The sequence below is a fragment of the Dermacentor silvarum genome, chromosome 1 (genome assembly GCF_013339745.2).
Source record: "Dermacentor silvarum isolate Dsil-2018 chromosome 1, BIME_Dsil_1.4, whole genome shotgun sequence".
Lineage (NCBI taxonomy): Eukaryota > Metazoa > Arthropoda > Arachnida > Ixodida > Ixodidae > Dermacentor > Dermacentor silvarum.
Genome location: NC_051154.1, coordinates 316121442 through 316141985, shown reverse-complemented (window position 1 = coordinate 316141985; position 20544 = coordinate 316121442). Strand labels below are relative to the sequence as shown.

The 20544-nt window shown below is 46.8% G+C and overlaps 1 protein-coding gene across 1 annotated transcript in view; it reads left to right on the top strand.

The window, feature by feature from the left end:
- The first annotated feature begins 19044 nt into the window (after nt 1-19044).
- Nucleotides 19045-20544, top strand: part of LOC119442478 (carboxypeptidase M-like) — a 43195-nt gene continuing 41695 nt past the window's right edge. The window contains exon 1 of the mRNA XM_049661700.1: nt 19045-19274. Coding sequence (XP_049517657.1) covers nt 19067-19274 — 208 coding nt within the window. The 5' untranslated portion in view covers nt 19045-19066. The remainder of the gene's footprint in view (nt 19275-20544) is intronic.

The following is a 20544-nucleotide window of genomic DNA, read 5'->3' as shown; positions in this document are numbered from 1 at the left end:
TAGATGGGTTATGTTCGACGACAAAGCATCTATCGTAATAAGGGGTGACTTCAACGTAGACATGGCACGCCCGGATGGAAAGTGGTTCACGTCGTTTGTGCTCGAGTGCTTCGGTTGACGTGTGTGAACGAACCGACGGTACCAACTACATCATACTGGACGTGTATAGACGTCGTGTTTAAGAAGAACGTGCCTACCGTTGCCATATACGCTATGGTGGCGTACCATAGCGACCATAAGGCTATGGTCACTGTGGTCACTAAATAAATGAAAACGACCGGATCATATATATTTATCATTCTTTAGAAGTTCAAATAACCAATTACACCATCCCACCTTAATAGTCATAATTGAAAATACATAATTCCCGCCCTAGTACAGCTTCACTGGTCTTCCATCTCCACCCCAGGGGAAGGGCTGATACTTTTTATACAAAATCTATGTGTGTATGAAAAATATAATAACAGATAAATGAAAAATTATATGACAAGTTGAAGTAGTTACATCAACATGACATAAGGGCGAGAAGAATTTGTAATTAACGATACAGAAATATACATACCACTTTATAAACATGCCATATAATATATGTATATATGATCGCTCGAAAATGCGTAAGGCAACAAGGAAAAATGTTGATTGGAGCACCAAACAAGTGGTATTCTTTGTGTTGGCGGGTAAGCTGTTTTTTATATATAAAACAGCTTTTTATATATAAGAAATTGCTTACCCGCCAATATAGTCAATCTTGTCGTTCACTGCCTTAAGGAAAGCTAAAACCCTTTTCAAAACAAGTGAGCTTGCAGCGAGTCATAGTTATTCACCACATGAATACCAAAATCGCTGTTTAACAGGCCATAAAATAAAACAAGTAGCGGTAAATGAGCAAAATCCAGCAGCCTCAGCCGCGGGGGACACCGCGGTGTGGATGGCGGCCTGTGACTCACGACGACAATAGTGACGTCATCGTGGGTATCGCCGAGGCGCCTAATTCAAATGGGTCGCTGAACTTGTTGAGCAGTGCCCTGCACCATCAAGAATGCGACACATTTTGTCGTTAAAGGGGAATTTATATTTTGCCTGGCGCTTCTCTTTGCTTTGTCTGCCCTGGATGTAGTAAACCGTTAACATGATTGCAGCAAATGAATAACCGCAGTGCAGTGAACCATGGTGTAAGGAAGCGCGGAGTACAAGGCGAATTCTTTCCTTAGGTAGTGCCAATGGCCAGTATTTTATTTAGCCTCAAGTCAAACCTGTCTGTTCTACGGAACAAAAGTGGGCGGCAAATGTCTGCACGGAGACGTAGAAGTATTTTTCATGTACTTCACGTCACTTCACTGCATTTGAGATCCGGAAATAGGATTCCTCGAGAGCGCGCGTGCTTTCAAGTACAGGCATAATAATTATGATTTTGATTGCATGTGCTGTTATATTTGTTTTTATTTTGAGAACTGGTTTGACAAAAAAACATGATATTTTGGTTCAATGAACCATATATACTTTTTAATTAAGCTTGTCATCGTCGCAGCTCTGTGTCAGGAAGGATATGTTTAGTGCGTTTGTATTTCTTAGCCATCGTCTTTCATCACGAGGATTGCTGCGTGCCGGATGGCCAACGCAAATCATAACAATGAAGCAATCTTTACTGTTTGATAGGGATTCCAACTTTGCTACAGCTGCGAACAAAAGTACATTGTTGCCCCGCCCCGTGTCACTCCCAGTATAACACCCATGGGCTATATATTTGGTACTCATTCTTCTTATTCGATTACATTAGGGGGCTTCAGCATACTGGAACCGTATTGTCATTGCCGTAACAGTTTTTCACGTGTTAAATAAATCTATCTGCATCTTATCGGTGCATGATAAGCGCGGGTTCTGGTAGGGAAACACTAGCAGCATGGCGACGCTACCTTTTGCTGGTAGCTGGCAGTCGAAGAAGGGCAGTTTCGTTGCAAAACGGCAACACTTCCCTCCGTCATATTGCTTGTCAATCCTCTCTAAGAGCTAAAGCACTGAGTGTTGTGCTAAGTGGTGCTCTGCCAAATGGCTCGTACGGCCAAAGACGCTGGAAGTGTCATATTATCTTATTTTTGTACGTGTGATTTTAGTAAGGAGTAGGTGTTAACTGGTGACAAAACTGTGCCTCTTGTTACCATTGGCGATAGTCCTTAAAGCGCCTTCCTTTAGGCTATCACATCGAAGCAGACAATAGAGAGTTTTAGCGTGCCCAGTATAGGCCTTATGTGAAATTGCTCCCATCTGTCGGAGGTCTGACGAAGCTATTGCGATATGGCGCCATGTTTAAGGCCTCTTTCCGAGTCGTATTGCTGTCGCTGCTACAACTTTTTGCACATATGTGTTTTTTCGTAATCAAAATGCGCATAAAAATTTTAAAACGAGTGCTGTAAGGACCTGTCCGCGTTGCAGGCATTTCCTAGTGTCTTAGTTGACAGTTATTACGCGTCAAGAACTACCTCACAAGCATAACGAAGCTGCGAACCGAGTCACATGTGAGCCTGCCGTCGTTTAGAACGAAGCAGTCTCCCAGGTAATAAACTTTCTCTTTGTGTTTTCAGTATGATGTATAAAGCGTTTTCATCCACTTGAATATTATGGATATAGTGTCCGTGTGTGTGAGAGAGAGATAGCTTCATTTACGGCTTAACGACGTCGTTAAATTAGCTTGCAGGTGGTCCTAAGGGTGGTGGCCAATTGCTTGACGCGACTGTTTTGGCACAGTTTGGTATACTTATGCCTGAATCTGGTAGTCAGTCGTCGACAGGAGTGACTCCCCTGTCTCGTGGGAGGGAGCTGGTAGTATTGTCGTTGGAGGAGAGTTTCCTTCGCGTTCCCAAAGAATGTGATTTTGGGTAGCCTTCATGCAGTTGCAATGTTGGCCTAAGAGGAAAGGCTTTCGCGCACCAAGGTAGGCTTACAAATATAGTGTGCGAAGGTCATGAAGAGGTTTTCGCGTGCGACGCGACCAGGCGCAGAGACGATGGTACAAGCAAGAAGCTGTCAAAGCAACGTTTGTTTCAGAAAGTTTGAGTGCAGTAGGGTGGCCACAGGATCTTTTCGAAATGTGCTGATAAATAACATGTTAGGTCAATGCGTTTCACTCCGTCGCCTTGGTGCTTACGGTGGCCTTGCGGATCTCGTCGCATTGCAGGCAGACTCGATTTTGCGGCGCTGAGGAAACGCTGACAAGAAAATACCTCGACGAAACAAACAATCGGGTACCCACGGTTGAATGTAATCCATTTCGCGGAACGGAATTTTTTTATTTTGATACGAGGAGTGTTAACCGCCGTGGTTGCTTAGTGACTATGGTGTTTGGCTGCTAAGCACGAGGTCGCGGGATCGAATCCCGGCCACGGCGGCCGCATTTCGATGGGGGCGAAATTTTATTTAGATTTAGATTTATTTATTTAGATTTAGGTGCACGTTAAAGAACCCCAGGTGGTCCAAATTTTCCGGAGTCCCCCACTACAGTGTGCGTCATAATCAGATTGTGGTTTTGGCACATAAAACCCAATTATTTAATTTTTTAGGAGAAGTGTCAGACACACCTCTAGCACCTTACAACATTCTATAGCACATGGAATGCTTGAAAAATGTGTACAGTGATCCATATCCCATCAAACGGTATCTCTTGAAACTACACAATCAAAAACAAACTAAAAACAACACTCTCCTGCACAATCGGTGTGTACCGATAACACGCACAAGTAGCCCTTGTAGCATGTACACCTTATCAAAATGCAATAAATGAACTAACGATTTCAAAAGCAACGTGGGCATGTGCAGGCAGACACAATGCACCTTTAAAGATCGAAGACATAAAGGCAGCTTGTCTGGGAAGCAGATGGTAACGAAAACGCAACGAAAACCGTTTCGTTTCGGCATGAAAAAAAAATGTGTGATCACGAGCGCAAATGGTATCGTCGTATTTCCTAAGAAAGGTGAACGTAAACACGACGTTAGTCGTTAGTAACGTGAGCACTGGAGTCATTTGCCGGAGCATTCAAAACGTTCACGGTGAACAAAAACAACAATGCGGGGATAGAGTTTACTGCTTACCTTTTTTCTTTCCCAGAGAGTAAATCGGGATGCCGATGGAAAAAAGGTAAGCAGTGGCTCTTATCAGGCACCACACGTTGAGACGTAGTACGTTCCGTACGCTCACATGCGGAGTGCGCTAAACCTCCAACATGGCGGGTATGCCGCCAGATGGCAGCGGATTTCGCATAAGGCCTATAGCACTAGACGCTGGTGAATCGGGTGGAATACCGCGTGAGCCGAGGCGGAAACAGGAGCGGTCTGCATGGTGCAGAGCTTCACCAAACAAACACAGAGGTAATATTGCAATAAATAAGTTTGTTGCCCTTCGCTGTTGGTGTAAACTTTGCGGAGAAATGCATTGGCATTACAGTTACTTTTGTGCTTCAATGCATGAATAGAATAAAGTAACTGGAACGCCAATGCATTTCTCTGCAAAGTTCGGGAAATGATGCATCGAAACTAGTGTCATCCTGAAAATTCGTTCCAGGTGGATCCTTCTTGCGAACTCTACGGCTAGGATTTGTAAATTGGGATATGTGCCATAAGGTAATTAGTTAAACACTTGATTAGTGAAGTTATGTTACTTAGTCGATTATGCATTTCAATTTTTTGTGCGAGCAATGTCCGCATCTTCGAGCAGACCAGCTCATGAACTACAATTGTGCTATGTGCCACAGGCAACCTTTCAAATGTTTTAGAGTGTTTGCTGACACACCCTGTATGTAATACAGTTATAAATACTAATGGTAAAGTGTAGAAATTACAAACAATTACGAGTTGGTGTTGGTTTATGGCTAATAGCAACAGTGCACGGAAAGGAAAGACGAAGTAAGACGTAAGCACAACACAAGTGCTTGTTTTGCGTCTACGCCTTCCTTCATTTTCGTTTTCAGTGTGGTGTTGTGGTTAGCCATCTGCAAATACTGAAATGCACGTGCAGATGCAATTATCAATTATGAAAAATTCATTATCACAATATATATATATATATATATATATATATATATATATATATATATTGCTACGAGAGACACATTCTGCCAGGGGCAGACGACAAAGAAGACGGTTCTGTCGGGTGCTGGTGGCTGTCCACCATCTTGGCTACTGTGTCTGTCTAGTGTAAATACAGTGTAAATAGTCCCGCCTTGTGTCGTTTTACGTAACATCTTTGTGGTGGAGGTGCTGGGTAGTTCCCTGTTTCCATCACGGAGCTCCGCAACGGCCGCTTCATCACGCTTCCGACCATGTCAGTCGGTGCAGGCACAACGTCTTCACCCGCTGCCCCTCCCGTGGCTCCCACCTACATCGTTCTGCCTCCTGCTCGTGATCCTGGCGTCTTTTCCGGCCAGGATGGGGTTGACGTCGACAAATGGCTCAACCTTTACGAACGGATCAGCGCCAGCTACAGGTGGGACCCGACCCTTATGCTCGCCAACGTGCTTTTTTACCTCGATGGCCCACCACGGGTGTGGTTCGAGACGCACGAGGCGGACATTACAAGCTGGGACTCTTTCAAAGAGAAGCTACGCGACCTTTTCGGTGACAGCACTGGCCGGCAGCATGCTGCGCGGAATGAACTTGCGACTCGTGCACAGACATCCTCCGAGTCGTACGTCTCTTACATCCAGGACGTTATCGCTCTTTGCCGCCAGGTTGACGAGCACATGCCTGAGTCCGAGAGGGTTTCTCATGTGCTCAAAGGTATCGCTGACGATGCCTTTAACCTGCTCGTGTATACCAACGTTGATACCGTCGACACAATCATCAAAGAGTGTCGGCGGTTTGAACATGCCAAGAGCCGCCGTATAACCCAGAGATTCACCCGGCTGCCCAATACGGCTGCAAGTTCATCGTGTGATGCCGTTCGCCTGCCGCCAACCTGTGACCACGTTACGCGTATTGTTCGTCGCGAGCTTGAAGCTGCCTGTCCTGCACCTATTCCACCACCCGTGTTTACATCCCACGCCAGTGACCCAACGCCGCCATCAGTGTCCTTCATTCAAGCTGTAGTAAGGCAGGAGTTTGCCAATCTCGGCCTTCCATCGGCGTGCCCACTGACTCGTCCTGACGCTCAGCCTTATTCCTCTGGACCTGCTCGACGATCCTACACCTCTCCTGTCTCTTTCCGCAACCCTGCGGAATGGAGAACGCCCGACGATCAGCCCATCTGCTTCTCCTGTCATCAAGCCGGGCACATTGCTCGTTATTGCCGTCGCCGTTGGACCTACGCATCTCGCCAGACCTCCATGCATTCTACTCCTTTTAGACGTCCAGCCGCTGGTTCCCCTACTTACTACTCGTCGTCCTCCCACGAGCCTCTTCCCTCTGACGCCACTGCTCCTGTTCGCCGCTTTTCCCGCTCCCCGTCGCCGCAACGCCGCCAATCCCGCTCTCCGCAGCCTCGCCGCTTTTCCTCGCCGTCCTTCTCTGGACGCTCGCCGCCGGAAAACTAGATAGTGCAGCTTATGGAGGTGAAGCTGCAATGCCGTCGTCCCCTGCAAATCCTCTGCTGACTCTCCCCACTCACCATAGCCTTCTAGAAGTCAAAGTCGACAATGTTCCTGTGACCGCCCTCATCGACACTGGTGCACACTTGTCTATTATGAGCGCCCCTTTACGCCGCCGCCTGAAGAAGATTATGACGCCGTCTACGACACAGACAATACGTGTTGCCGATGGTGGTGCTGTTCAAGTGATCGGAATGTGCACCGCCCGTGTTAGCATTGCCGGTCGTCACACTGTCGTACTTTTTGCCGTCCTTGCTCACTGCCCCCATGACCTTATCCTTGGCCTTGACTTTCTTTCGGCACACTCGGCCTTAATTGATTGTTCCTCTGAAACACTCTCTCTCGATCTTCCTCTTGTATCAGATGCCTGCGAAACGACCGTCAGCCGATTAAGCCCCACCGCTTTTGTTCGCCTACCGCCTCGAGCCGTTACGTACGTGTGTTTGTCATCGACCCCACCCGTTCCTGACGGCGACTATATCGTCACTCCGATTACTGACGTACGCCTGACGCGCAATGTTACTGTGCCACATACCATCGCGACATTATCTGATAACTGTGTGTTCCTCCCGCTACTAAACTTTGGTCTGACCCCTCAAGTGTTGCCCCACAATATGTCACTTGCCCACCACACCGCTATAACAGACCATGATGTCAAGGTTGTCGCCATAACTGCGCCTGAAGAAGCTGAAGTTTCCCGGTCACCAGTTTCTGACGACAGCATTTTTCGCAAAATGATTGCATCAGACCTTTCGCCTGACCAGGCCGACGCTCTCTGTCGGGTTTTGGCCTCATACAGCGACATTTTTGACATTCGTGATCGACCGCTGTGTCAGACTACGATTGTCACCCACCGAATCAACACTGGCGACTCTTTGCCCATTCACCGTCGACCTTACCGTGTGTCCGCATCCGAGCGCGATGTTATTCAAAAAGAAGTGGCGAAAATGCTTGCTAAGGACATCATCGAACCATCATCTAGTCCTTGGGCCTCCCCCGTCGTCTTAGTAAAGAAGAAAGACGGCTCCTGGCGTTTCTGCATTGATTATCGGCACCTCAACAAAATCACCAAGAAGGACGTGTACCCTCTTCCACGTATCGACGACGCCCTCGACTGCCTCCATGGTGCCACCTTCTTTTCATCCCTGGACCTTCGATCTGGCTACTGGCAAATCGCTGTAGACGACCTGGATCGCGAGAAGACCGCCTTCGTGACCCCTGACGGCCTTTACCAATTCAAGGTCATGCCTTTCGGTCTCTGCAACGCACCAGCCACCTTTGAGAGAATGATGGACACACTGCTTCAAGGATTTAAATGGTCGACGTGTTTATGTTACCTGGACGACGTGATAATTTTCTCTCCCACTTTCGCAACACACCTTGAGCGGCTTTCGACCATTCTAGCAATTTTCCGACGAGCTGGCCTCCAGCTCAATTCCTCGAAGTGCCACTTCGCTCTTCGTCAAATTACTGTGCTGGGCCACCTCGTTGACGCTTCCGGTGTCCGACCAGACCCAGCGAAGGTACGCGCTGTCACGAATTTCCCCGTTCCTCGATCTGTCCATGACGTTCGTAGTTTCTTGGGGCTGTGCTCCTACTTTCGCCGTTTCGTGAAAAACTTTGCGGCACTCGCACGTCCACTCACTGACCTTCTCAAGCAAGACGTCCCGTTTTGTTGGGGTCCTCTACAAGCTAACGCCTTCTCTGAGCTCATCGCCGCCCTAACGACTCCACCTATTGCCCATTTTGACCCAGCTGCTCCCACAGAAGTACGCACAGACGCTAGTGGCCACGGCATCGGTGCAGTTTTAGCCCAAAACCAACGCGGCATTGATCGTGTTATTGCGTACGCAAGTCGTCTCCTTTCGAAATCTGAACGCAATTACTCGATTACGGAACCGGAATGTGTTGCCCTTGTCTGGGCGGTTTCGAAATTCCGTCCTTACTTGTATGGCCGCCCTTTTCGTGTTGTCACAGATCATCACGCTCTCTGTTGGCTTTCCTCACTGAAGGACCCTACTGGACGACTTGGTCGTTGGGCGCTGCGCCTTCAGGAGTACTCTTACTCAGTTACCTACAAGTCTGGCCGCCTCCATCTGGACGCGGACTGCTTGTCCCGCTACCCTGTTGACCAACCAGACGGATCGGAAATCGAACCTAGCACCTGCGTGATGTCCATATCTCAGTTTCTCCAGATTGGGGACGAACAACGCCGTGATGATTCTTTGCGATCGCTCATTGACCGGCTGGAATCGGCACCTAACGACGCCTCACTGCGCATGTTCGTCCTCGTGAATGGCACACTTTACCGTCGTAACGTCCAGTCCGATGGCCTTGAGCTGCTTCTCGTTGTGCCTAAACATCTGCGTTCAACGGTCCTGCATGAGCTTCACGACGACCCAACTGCTGGTCACCTTGGAGTATCCCGCACGTACGACCGTGTCCGGCGCCGCTTCTTTTGGCGCGGTCTCGCCCGGTCTGTTCGACGTTACGTGACCTCCTGCGATAAATGCCAACGTCGGAAACGTCCCGCTGCACCCCCTGCTGGTCTACTTCAACCACTCTCCATCCCAACCGAACCATTCTTCCGTGTTGGTTTAGACCTTCTCGGTCCCTTTCCTGAGTCAAGATCCGGCAACAAGTGGGTCGCCGTTGCTATCGATTATGCGACCAGGTATGCAATCACTCGAGCGCTCCCCACCAGCACTGCTACTGACGTTGCCGATTTTTTGCTCCACGATGTTACTCTACACCATGGCTCCCCTAGCCAATTGCTCACAGCTCGAGGCCGTGCATTTTTATCCCGAGTAATCGACGATCTTTTGCGCTCCTCCTCAACGCAGCACCAGTTGACCACCGCCTACCATCCTCACACAAATGGCCTCACCGAGCGCCTAAATCGCACCCTCACGGACATGCTCTCAATGTATGTTTCCTCCGACCACCGTGACTGGGACCTGGCGCTGCCTTACGTGACCTTCGCCTACAATTCATCACGTCACGATACCGCCGGTTATTCACCCTTTTATATGCTCTTTGGCCGTGAACCGACGTTACCAATGAACACCCTACTTCCGGCTGCTGCCGCGCCGCCTAGCGAATATGCACGTGATGCCATCGCTCGTGCCGATCATGCGCGTCAGATCGCCCGCTCTCGGCTGTCGGCCTCGCAAGCGACCCAAAAGCGCCTCTATGACAGCCGGCATCATGACGTTCGCTTCTCACCCGGTGCCTTAGTTCTCCTGTGGTGTCCATTCCGTCGTGTGGGCCTATCCGAGAAGTTGTTATCTCGGTACACGGGTCCTTACAGAATCATCCGCCAGGTCACGGACGTCACCTACGAGATTGTTCCCGTCTCTCCGACTTTGCCGCCTGCGATCGCTCCCAGTGACATAGTTCACGTCAGCAGACTGAAAGCATACCACCCACCTTCTGACGACAATGTTTGAAGTGCGCCGCGACGGCGCTTCCACCGCCGGGGGTAATGCTACGAGAGACACATTCTGCCAGGGGCAGACGACAAAGAAGACGGTTCTGTCGGGTGCTGGTGGCTGTCCACCATCTTGGCTACTGTGTCTGTCTAGTGTAAATACAGTGTAAATAGTCCCGCCTTGTGTCGTTTTACGTAACAATATATATATATATATATATATATATATATATATATATATATAAACTTTTCCTTGAATTATAGTTCATTGCATTTGCTGGCACTAAGTGTTTAAATATCTGTTTTGCATATATTCTTACACTCGTATACGCCATTATGTTAATACTTCCAATCTCCTTTGTCGTGTCTGCACACCCAAGACATGAAGTATACGTAAAACAGATCTTTTGTGTCGTGGCAGAAAATAATTTCAGCTGTACCACCGAGCGTGCAGTTGTACTAGACTGTCTATAATGCGCTAGGAGTAAAGTTGAAATAGCTGTTGAGACCATTCAATGCTGAAATTAAGCGTTCAGTCTTTGCAAATTTCATACTAGAGCACCCTGAAAAGTATCACTGATGAGCATGGGCAGGCACTAGCACCATATTCTGGTGTACTATACTTGGTTTTTGTCCTGAGCGATAAAACCGTGACATATCTACAGTATGGCCCAAAATGTGCAAAAATAAAAAATAAACATTCATTCATATGTAGGAGATGTGTTCGCGATATTCTTCATCATTATAGGTCGTTTAATCTGAGGGTTTATTATTATCTTCGCAGAGACTAATTTTGCGCAACATAAACGCTAACGTTACCAATGATGCGCGAGTAGGGAGCACCGTTAGGGCACACTAAAGTGAAGGGCAGGCCAGTAATAACAAGATGCCACGCAAAATTACTAGTTGATGACACTCGGCTAAATTGCTAAATTCATTCAAAATCCTTGGTGTGGATCGACCAACGTGAGAGTGTAAAAGCATTTGTGCACATTAATTCCATGCTTCTAAAATTTTAATGAGGCTACATTTTATTTTTTGCAATGAGAAAGAAGGCCACGAACATGCACCGCGTGGCAGGGCATAAGAAATATGCACCTATACAGCAACCGTGCCGGTGGCTTCGGAAAGAAAACATAATTGCGTTGGGTATGCCAAGCACTCTCGACGATATTAAAATATGGTCGTCCCCCTTTCACCTTGTTTGTCATGTGCAACTGAACACTAAAAAAAAGAATTTTTCGCAGTTATAGGGTGCCAGTGACGGGTCATCAAGGTGCGGGTTCAAATTTCCCGGTGCACTGCAGTTGGGCCACTCAGGTCATTCTTTCAATATGTCCTTTTGTTGTTCCTTCGCTGACCGGCGAACCGGGCGTTTCTTCTAAGTCACAAATGCATGCCGCCTACCAAACCTACGATTTCCGTTCATTCTCTGAAGGCTTCCTATCCTCTCCCTTCCCGAAATACTCCCCCGGGCCGCTCTCTCTGTCTTCTTTTATTGCGACAGCAACTATATGAACACTCCAAGTGCATTTTGCCATCGCCGTCGTCGTCGCCGTGGGGTTCCGTATAAAGGCCAACGGCGATAAAATTTTCGCCGCGCGCCGTGCGCTATGTGTACGAACGTAAGCTTGGAAGGGTGAGCCGGCAGCCGCAGCTGAATCTCGCGCGCGCGAGAGAGGAAAGCGGCCGGAAGCGCACGGTCTTTCTTCAGGCGCGAGGAACGGGCAGGAGGCGAAGGAGACGGGAGAAGGGGGGGGGGGGGGGTGCGTTCAGCTTACGCGGCTACTGCTCACGGAGCTATATCTTGAAAGCGATCTGCGAGGCGGACGAAGTGTGCGCCCGGGAGGCCTCATCTTCAAAGCGGTCTGCGAAGTGACAAAGGGCATTCGCCGAGTGCCGGTAGCTTCGTATGCGCTGTGCTTTCGACGTTTAGCTAGCGTTGAATCGAGAGCCAGAGCGAAGGCCAATTTTCTCGCTGCTGCTTGCGCGCTTTCTCACTCCAGCGTTTTCACGAGTTTCCGCGGTCATCGAGCGAGATGTGTTCATGCTTACGTGTGCGCGCGTGTCACCGTGCTTGTTTATTTAGTTAGTAAGCAAATATTTACAACTTTATACGGCCGATAAAACTAGTATCCCTACTTCGTATAGCTGTCTGCTAATTTTCTATCGGTATCGATGCTTCGCCGTTTTCGTTGAATTATTGCGATAGCAATGATATGGACATTCCAGGTGCATTTCTGCCGTTATCGTCACCGTCATGTTCGGTGTAAGTTCCAAGAGCGATAACGTCGTCGTCACACGTCGTATGCTGTATGTGCGAATGAAATTGTGTGAGGCTTAGCTGACGTTGGTAGCTCGATCTCGTGGCGCAAAGGAGGAAAGCGGGGAGGAAGCGCACGATATTTAATTCCCCGTAAATCACCGGGGGCCGTCTAATTTGGCGGCGGCTGCATATGGTGCGGCCGGCGGGCTCTTTTTGAAAACGATCTGCGATGGGGACCGAGTGCGCCGAGTGGTGATAGCTTCGTATGCGCTGTGTTCTCGCCGCTTAGTTCGCGTTGAAATGAAAGGCAGCACGAAGGTCAATTTGCTCGCTGCTGTTGCCGCACTTCCTAACTCCAGCATTTTAACAGCGTGTGTCCGCGGTCATCGAGTGATATGGGTTCTTGTTTGCTTATGCACGCGTGACACCATGCTTGTTATTTAGTTAGTAAGCGAATGTGTACAAGTTGATACGGCCGATAAAACTACCATCCTTACTTCGTATAGCTCTCTAATAATTTGCTATTGCAATCCATATCAGTCGCCTTTCGGGTGAAACTGCGACTTTTATTGCGATAGCAAATATATGGACACTCCAAGCGGATTCCTGCCGTCGCCGTCGACGTGAACTTCCGTATTAGTCCAAGGGCGATAAAATCATCGCCGCGGGCCGTATACTGTATGTGCGAGTTAAAGCGCGCAAGGCACGTGCGCTTTCACGGAGAGCGACCGCATGGCGTAGAGCAAACGCCACTTCTTCTGTCGTGCGAAAGGCCGTTGGGGCGGGAGGGAGGGGGGGGGGCGGCGCTGTGCTGCGGCACCAAATGCGTATCTTGCGATCGGGCGCCAGGGGAACTGGCGACTCAATCTCCCACGCGTAAGGAGTAAAGCGGGGAGGCAGCGCTGGAGGGAGAGGGTGCGGCTTCTTCTCTGCCAGGAACTGCCTACTTGTACTTTCCACGGCTACGGTCACGCGCACCGTATCTTGAAAGAGATCTTCACACGTCTGTTACCGTTTTAGGTGCTGGGCTTTTGCCGCTCAGTTTCCGTTGAAGCGATAGGCCGCAGGAACCTTCGCTCGGTGCCACCGGGCTTGCTCACGCCAGCGTTTGGCAGTGGTTGTATGCGGTGATCGAGAGTGATCAATTCATGTTTGCTTGTGCGCTGACACGATGCTTGTTAATTAAGTTAGCAAGCGAATCTGTCCAAGTTTATGCAGCCGATAAAACTACCATCCTTACTCCGTATAGCTCCCTACTAATTTCCTATGGCAATTGATGCTTGGCCTTTCGGGCAAAACTGCGACATTTTTTTTCCTGTCGCCTCCCCGCTCCTCCGCTTTCTTCCCTTCGTTCCCCAAACGCGCACTCCCCGCATCAATGCCTATAAAGGCCAAATGATAGCGCTCATTTTTTTTCAGTCTCTGCCTTTACAGACAGCGGCCGCCGACAACAAACGCCCGTGACGTCCCCATACTAACTCGTTATAACTGACAGGGCTGCCTGTGACAAAGATAGGTCCAGCTGTCGGAACGAAGGCCAGCCTTTCTGAGGCACTTTATCCCCGCTTATGTAACTTGTATGCCACAGTGTGCTACTCAATTTGTCGGCGCCCCTTTTTGATCTTGGCTAAACAATTTGAAATGTTATAGATTTCGCGGTGACAGTCCAAAATTATTTCGGAGTTATCTCAAGGACAGGTGCCAGGGCGTACACTTAAACAACTTTTCGTATAAATTACTTATTTCACATGGTGTTCCGGAGGAGTCACTGTTGGGACCGATACTGTTTTCATCGTATATTAAAGATTTCCACAAATGCTTGATAAGAGAGAGGTAATAATGTATGCATGACGATACATGGTTATATTCTCAGGCAAGAATATCAGTCAAGTAGCAAGTGTTGCTAACAAGGAACTAGAAAACATAAAGAATTGGATCATGGACAACAGATTAATATTAAATAAGTCTCAAACAAAGTATAATATATTTTAGTCCAATAGAGCTAAAATACCAACACAAAAGTATTCAACATTCTGAATACCATAACTTCAGAAGTTCAATAGTATGAATATCTTGGTGTAATGATAAATTCATCCCTTCCATAGAAGACATACAACGAATGTTTACAACCGAATCAGTCATGCTTGCTTTGCCTTATATCAGGCTCGACAGTATTTTCCCGCATGTACATTACGAACGATTTATTTCAGTATTTTTCACAGTGACTAACCTATTGTGTAGTGACACGAGCCCATACGTATTCAACTTACCTAGGTCCTGTAATCGAGGTGCCGAAAACAGCACTCCGGATTATCTATTCATCTATAGCTGTACAGAGCACACAGGGTCTCTATTAAAAAAAATCCAAATTGTTTCATTCCTCATTGCTAGGTGCTTAAGAACCACGGGTTCAGGTCATGATATAGTTTTGGTGTATTACTGATGTATTAGTGATCTATAATAATAAAAGAACGTCTTATTATTTTTGCTTTTCCTGCTGTTTCATTTGCCATTGTGCGCAATAAGAACTTCGTTTATGTTACACGAATCCGTACCTTCAATTCGCGTTACTTATCAACCTGATTTACAATGTTGTCTGGTATGTATTGGATGGGCCCAGAACTAGCAGTGTTGCTAAGGGCCCGGGTGTTTTTGCAGCAATATTTTTCTAAACATATAAAATTGAACTGGTCATTCCCCATTGAAAGTGCGCAGCCTAATGGCGAAATGAACCGTGCATATAGTGACGCATTCACCTTATCCCTGCATGTCAACTTGCTGAACCTCCCCACCACATTGAGTTCTTCCTTCGTCTTTTTTGTGCTTTTAGGATAAAATATAAAGGTTTCGACCCAACAGAGGTATACCACGTTAGAGTAGCATGGTCCGAAAGCTGTATATTCAGACCGTAACCTCTCCGCGGCGCCTAGAAACATTAAACCCTCTAAGAGAATAAAAAATCAGAACAGCGAGGCTCGTGACTTGTAAAATTGAACTTATTTGGCGGTAAAAGTAGTAGTAGGGGCTACCAGATTCAGATTGAGAGTGACACGTGTTGGCTTTCTCAATTGCAACCAGTTATCGACTACGTCGTCCCATTCTCGCCCACGAACAGATTTACGTATAAGCAACGGCTATCTGGACTAGCGGTTACTTGGTTGCTGTGGTTTGCGGCAACGGGCCACCTACCTCACTGTCTTCGCTTATCCACGCAGTGTTGTTTTTCAACAATCAAGCCCTAGATAAGCACGGGTTGCCGGGTGCAATACAGATTGTAATCTAAACATGCTGGCTTCATCGCCTAGTGCCATTTCATATCCTCGCGTCCTCTCACCTAAGGACAAGTATATAAGCAACGCCATCTGTAACTGCGGTCCCTTGGGAGCTGCGGTTGCGGAAAGTGGTAACCTACCTGATTGTCGTCGCTTATCCGGTAATCTACCTGATTGTCATCGCTCCTGGGACATCAATAATGTTCGTTCTGTTTCTCTTCATTGTTGTTCTAGAAAGTTCTCAAATGGTTATTTACAATTGTTTAAATTAATACTTTAAACAGGTCTTCAGAATAGTGTTTGCCTAAGCTCGTTGGTTTCACTTAGCACAAATGTTTTCTAGCAGAACGTACTGACACGGACAGATAGGGATGACGACACACGCTGGACAGAAATGGATGACGACGTACCTTTCTGTCTATGTCAATACGTTCGGCAGGAAACCATTTGTGCAGATCTTGTTCGTGAAAAATGGTTTTCAGAATGGAAGATCTGCAGAAAGAAAGTTGTGTGGTTTTCTTAGCTATCACCCACCACATTCTGTCAACTTGATCCCAGTTTAACACTGTTGTGTTAAAGTGGGCTTAGTTGACACAATGTATTTTTATATGACCAAAGGCACTCCATGCCTTTTCTGACCACATGCTGTTGTCCTCACGTGCTGTTGGCAGAACGCGAGAACCGAGTGAAGATCTTGGGCTGCATTTCACATCCTTTCGTGTCTTCTTCTGAAGTGTCCTCCGGGTTCTACCTTTGGCACACTGTTATTAGTGGTTTTAAATATTTACCGCTGTGAGTTGAGCATTCTGAGCTCTTACTATTCGATAATGACCTCAAGCTGTATCGCAAACTGGAAATTTTACATGACTACTAAATATTATGTAGCATCAGTTCCATTGAAAAATGTAGCTTGCTCAAATGGCTTAACTTAAAAGTAAAATAATCTTCACGGATGTCGTTCACCATGAAGCTTGAGATAGTGAAGTTCAGCTATTCGCTTTAAGGGGGAAAGGCACCCCGTGTGTCGTATGTAAGGGGCCTAAGAGTTCAAATGGAAAGCTAGCTGTACTTTTCTCTACATGTGTAGAATATTGTTAACATGGCCCTACGATATTTTGGCGTAGCTTCAAAGTTTTTGTCGATATAAATGTACCCGCGCTCTCTCCTGTGGGCTGGTTCGTTCCCGGCTAGGGTTTGGATTAGTTGTTTGCAACTGTTTGTAACTTTCTTGGAGAATTTAGTTTAAAAAGCACAGTGTAAATTTGTGTGCATTGTATACGACAGGTAGATTGACCAACGTCGGTTTCATAGTAATGAACTGGCATAGGCAGACTTTGGTCTTATCGTTGTGCATGAAAGATGGCTTGATCATAACTTGATATTTCTACGCCAAGCCGCGCGAGGTGACCTTGGCTCTGCAACGCTGCTTACGACCTTAGGCTTTCCCATATCATCAGGTATAACTACTAAGTGTCTGTGTATATTTTATGCACACATTTTTAAAGGCGAAAGCCCTAGATTTCTCATGGGACGAAAATTCCGACGTCTGGCATTATGGCACCAAAATTCATGGCACGAAAATTCATGGTGCCACCACGGTGCTACCAAAAAAGGTCGTGAGTTCGAGTGCTAAATAACTCCACCTTAATTGAGGCAGAAATAAATGAGGCACTCAAACCCACAACCTTTGGTGTTAATTTGGGCGAGGTTAATTAAGGCACATTTAATTAAAGTAGATGTAATTAGGGCACTCGAACCCACGAACTTTGGTTGGAGTCAAACACACGACCTTTGGTGGCACATATGGCGAAGTTAATTAAGACGCAGTAAATTAAGATAGAGTTAAGTTGTGGCACTCGAACCCACGACCTTTGATTGTAGAAAACAATAGGAAGTAACAACGCATTCGAAAGAGAATGTTAAGTAATTTAATGAATGTCTCGTGAGCGCGGAGGCTTTCACCTTCATCTTCTTTATCGTGTGCTGAAGTGACTGTCAACGTTTTACCTAGCCCAATTACACAACCACAGGAAACATTATTCTAAAGATAGGTTGCACGGACGTCGCCATATTTGGGTACTTGCAGGTCGAGAAGCGGCGTAAGCGAGAAACATGACAGCATGACATCAACGACAGGCCTGTCTTGCGTCGAGCGTCAGAGCGGTAACAGTGATAAACCGGTGAAAAACAATTGCCGTCAAAAAGCAAAGCAGTGTGTGCGTGCACTGACGTCATCGTAGTCACCATCTTTGAGTACTAGTGCGGTGGGAGACGGCTCCGTGACGTCACATGAAAGTTATTTATATTTTTTACCATGGGTATTTTTCTCTGACGTCACATGGAAGTTTTGATGTTTTCTTGTGTGCTTTTGGGTAATTGTAGCATTCATGGTGAGCTTTGTCATCGCATTTTGCTTCTGTGCTGTACTATTACTCGCTTGACAAGTGTTTCTCCTTTTTTTCATTGTTCTCCTCTCACTGTGCTTAGCTTTCATTAAGGCGGCAAGGGTGGTGGCACCCACAAGAAAAAAAAAGTCTATCTATAAAAAATTAATAAGAAAGTAATGTGTCATCTCAGCTGGAAGGAAGCACGTCACACAATAAAAGTGATTTTTGTGTGTTACTATGCCAGATTTACATTCCAAAAAAATAAGATAGGACTGTGCATCGTTTATTGGGTAACAAAGCCCACAAGAAAATAATATAACGAATGTTGTAATACGTGTAACATATTGCCACGGGATAATATACAGCGATTTACGTAGAACGAATCACTAAGTGAAGCAGCACGCGCAATGAATTCCAATTTGTGACGGTGCATGGGAAATGCCAAAGATACTGAAATAAACTTATTCAAAATTGCGAAGAAAATTCGAGCAGTCTCTGACTTTTGATTAAATTAAAAATTGAATTACGGGGTTTTAGGTGCCAAACCCAAAAGGCACGCCGTAGTACGGGGCCGCAGAATAATTTTGACCACCTGAGGTTCTGTAACGTGCACCCACTGCATGGTAAACGAGCATCTGTGCATTCTTCCGCCATCGGAATGCGGCTGCCGTGGCCGGAATCAAACCCGCCACCTCGAGCTCAGTAGCGCAGCGCAAAACCCACTGGGATACCACGCCGGGTAAAGCTGTAGGATTAAGTCTAATATGATTTGCAATGAATTCAAGTATTTTTATTAGCAACTCCCGGATGCTCCTTATAACTGAATGGCGCGTTATAAATGACGCCATTTTGACTTCATTCGCGCCATGAGTGCAAAGAACCACGGAACTTTTCTTGGAAGAAGTAGCTATATCAGAGCGTTCGTAATTGCGACTGAATGCATAAGCACTAGTCCTGTGTTATTCAGTCTTCCTTGTGCGTACGTGCTTTTTGCAATAATTAGCACTCACCAATTCACCAAGTTTGCCTTTTTAATGAAGTAATTACGACCTACGGAAGAGCTCAAGAATTGGTGCTCAGCCGTGTAACGAATTTGTTGTGTCATTTACAGTGCTTGAGAGAAAAGAACAAGCGCTGCAATGAAGTCGTTGATCCTGCTCGGACTGGCGTCACTGCTGGTATGCCTCTGCGCAGTTCACCGCTGCCAATCATACGCCATAACAGACGTAGGCAACGCCCAGGCACTCACCTACTACGACCACGATGAGATGACTGCATTCCTGAAGTACACCAGTGAACGCTACCCAGATTTCACCAAGCTCTACACTATTGGAAAGTCTGTCGAAGGTTTGTACAATTCATTTTTGTCTGCATAGCGCAAAAGGTAAGTTCCTTATTCGGCTTGCAGCAGCATGGTTACAGATGATAATGCTGATTGAAGAAAATTGATCAATGGAGCTCCAAAACAGCGACACGGACTTTGTAGCCTTGCGAAAAAAAATTCACGCCATACTACAGTTCCCACCACGCGCAATTTTTACCGCAGGCTCGCAAGCTTAGATTCGCGTCTGTGAGTGCGAATGTGTGTACATTGGAAGCAGACTAGCAAGTCTATTGAAGAATTTTGCCTCATGCCGAACACTCTACATTTCCTTAGATTTGCTCTCTCTGACCTACGTTTTCTGTTCACAATTAGTGTTACGTGAATAACATGAACAATGGCCACGAGGCTGCATGTTCATGGTCTTTCATGCAGTACAACAGCTGAATGTGTCGTAAACTGCGGCACGCCACTAGCCCTGCCAGGTGGAAGAGACCAAGAGGGCTATACCTGCCCACCATCGTAAATATGAGGATCCAGCCGTGATTCCTTAATGTGCACCCAAATGTTAGTACACGAGAGCTATTGCATTCCTTTCTGATGGTGAAAATTATGTAAAAATAGTTACAAAATGGTTCACAAAGTGCTGCTGATGTTTCTTGTTCGCAGACGCATGATAATACGAAATATTGCTAGCCATTCGCCGACTACTCAGTTCAGGTACTACGCGGCGCCCGAGGTTGAAAGGATGTTACACATCTGCTACGATGGGACTGGCTCACGCTTCTAGGGCCACATCCTTACACGCAACGAGGAGCGTAGGTCATTTGCCGCAGCAGCTCACGGTATACTGAAGATAGCACGCGCAATGCGCGAAATGTGGGCTCGGCTCCCACCTTTGCAAATTGTCTTTCCGAGCAATTACGTTTTGTTTTTACTTGTAATTTGTACATTTTAATTAATAAGAACAGGCAATTCCTGTTCTACAGTTCCCCGACCTTCACGGTCGGCTTCTCATGGTTATAACGAACAATCAAGCCCCTCTCTTCAACTTATTTTCCTTGCTTGCCCATGTGCATCTCGTGATTCTCCAGAAATTGATCGTTACTGCAGTCTCCTGCAGAACTCACCGTGTCGATCGATTGGAGATCGAGGAGCCTGCTTTCTTACATCTGCTACGAAATCTGAGCGACAGAGCCGCCTTTCTTCAAGCAGTACACGATTTTAATTTTTTGTGGCCTAGGAAGCAATCATGATGAGGTCGTGTTGTCACTAAACTTTGACGCCAGAAAAGCG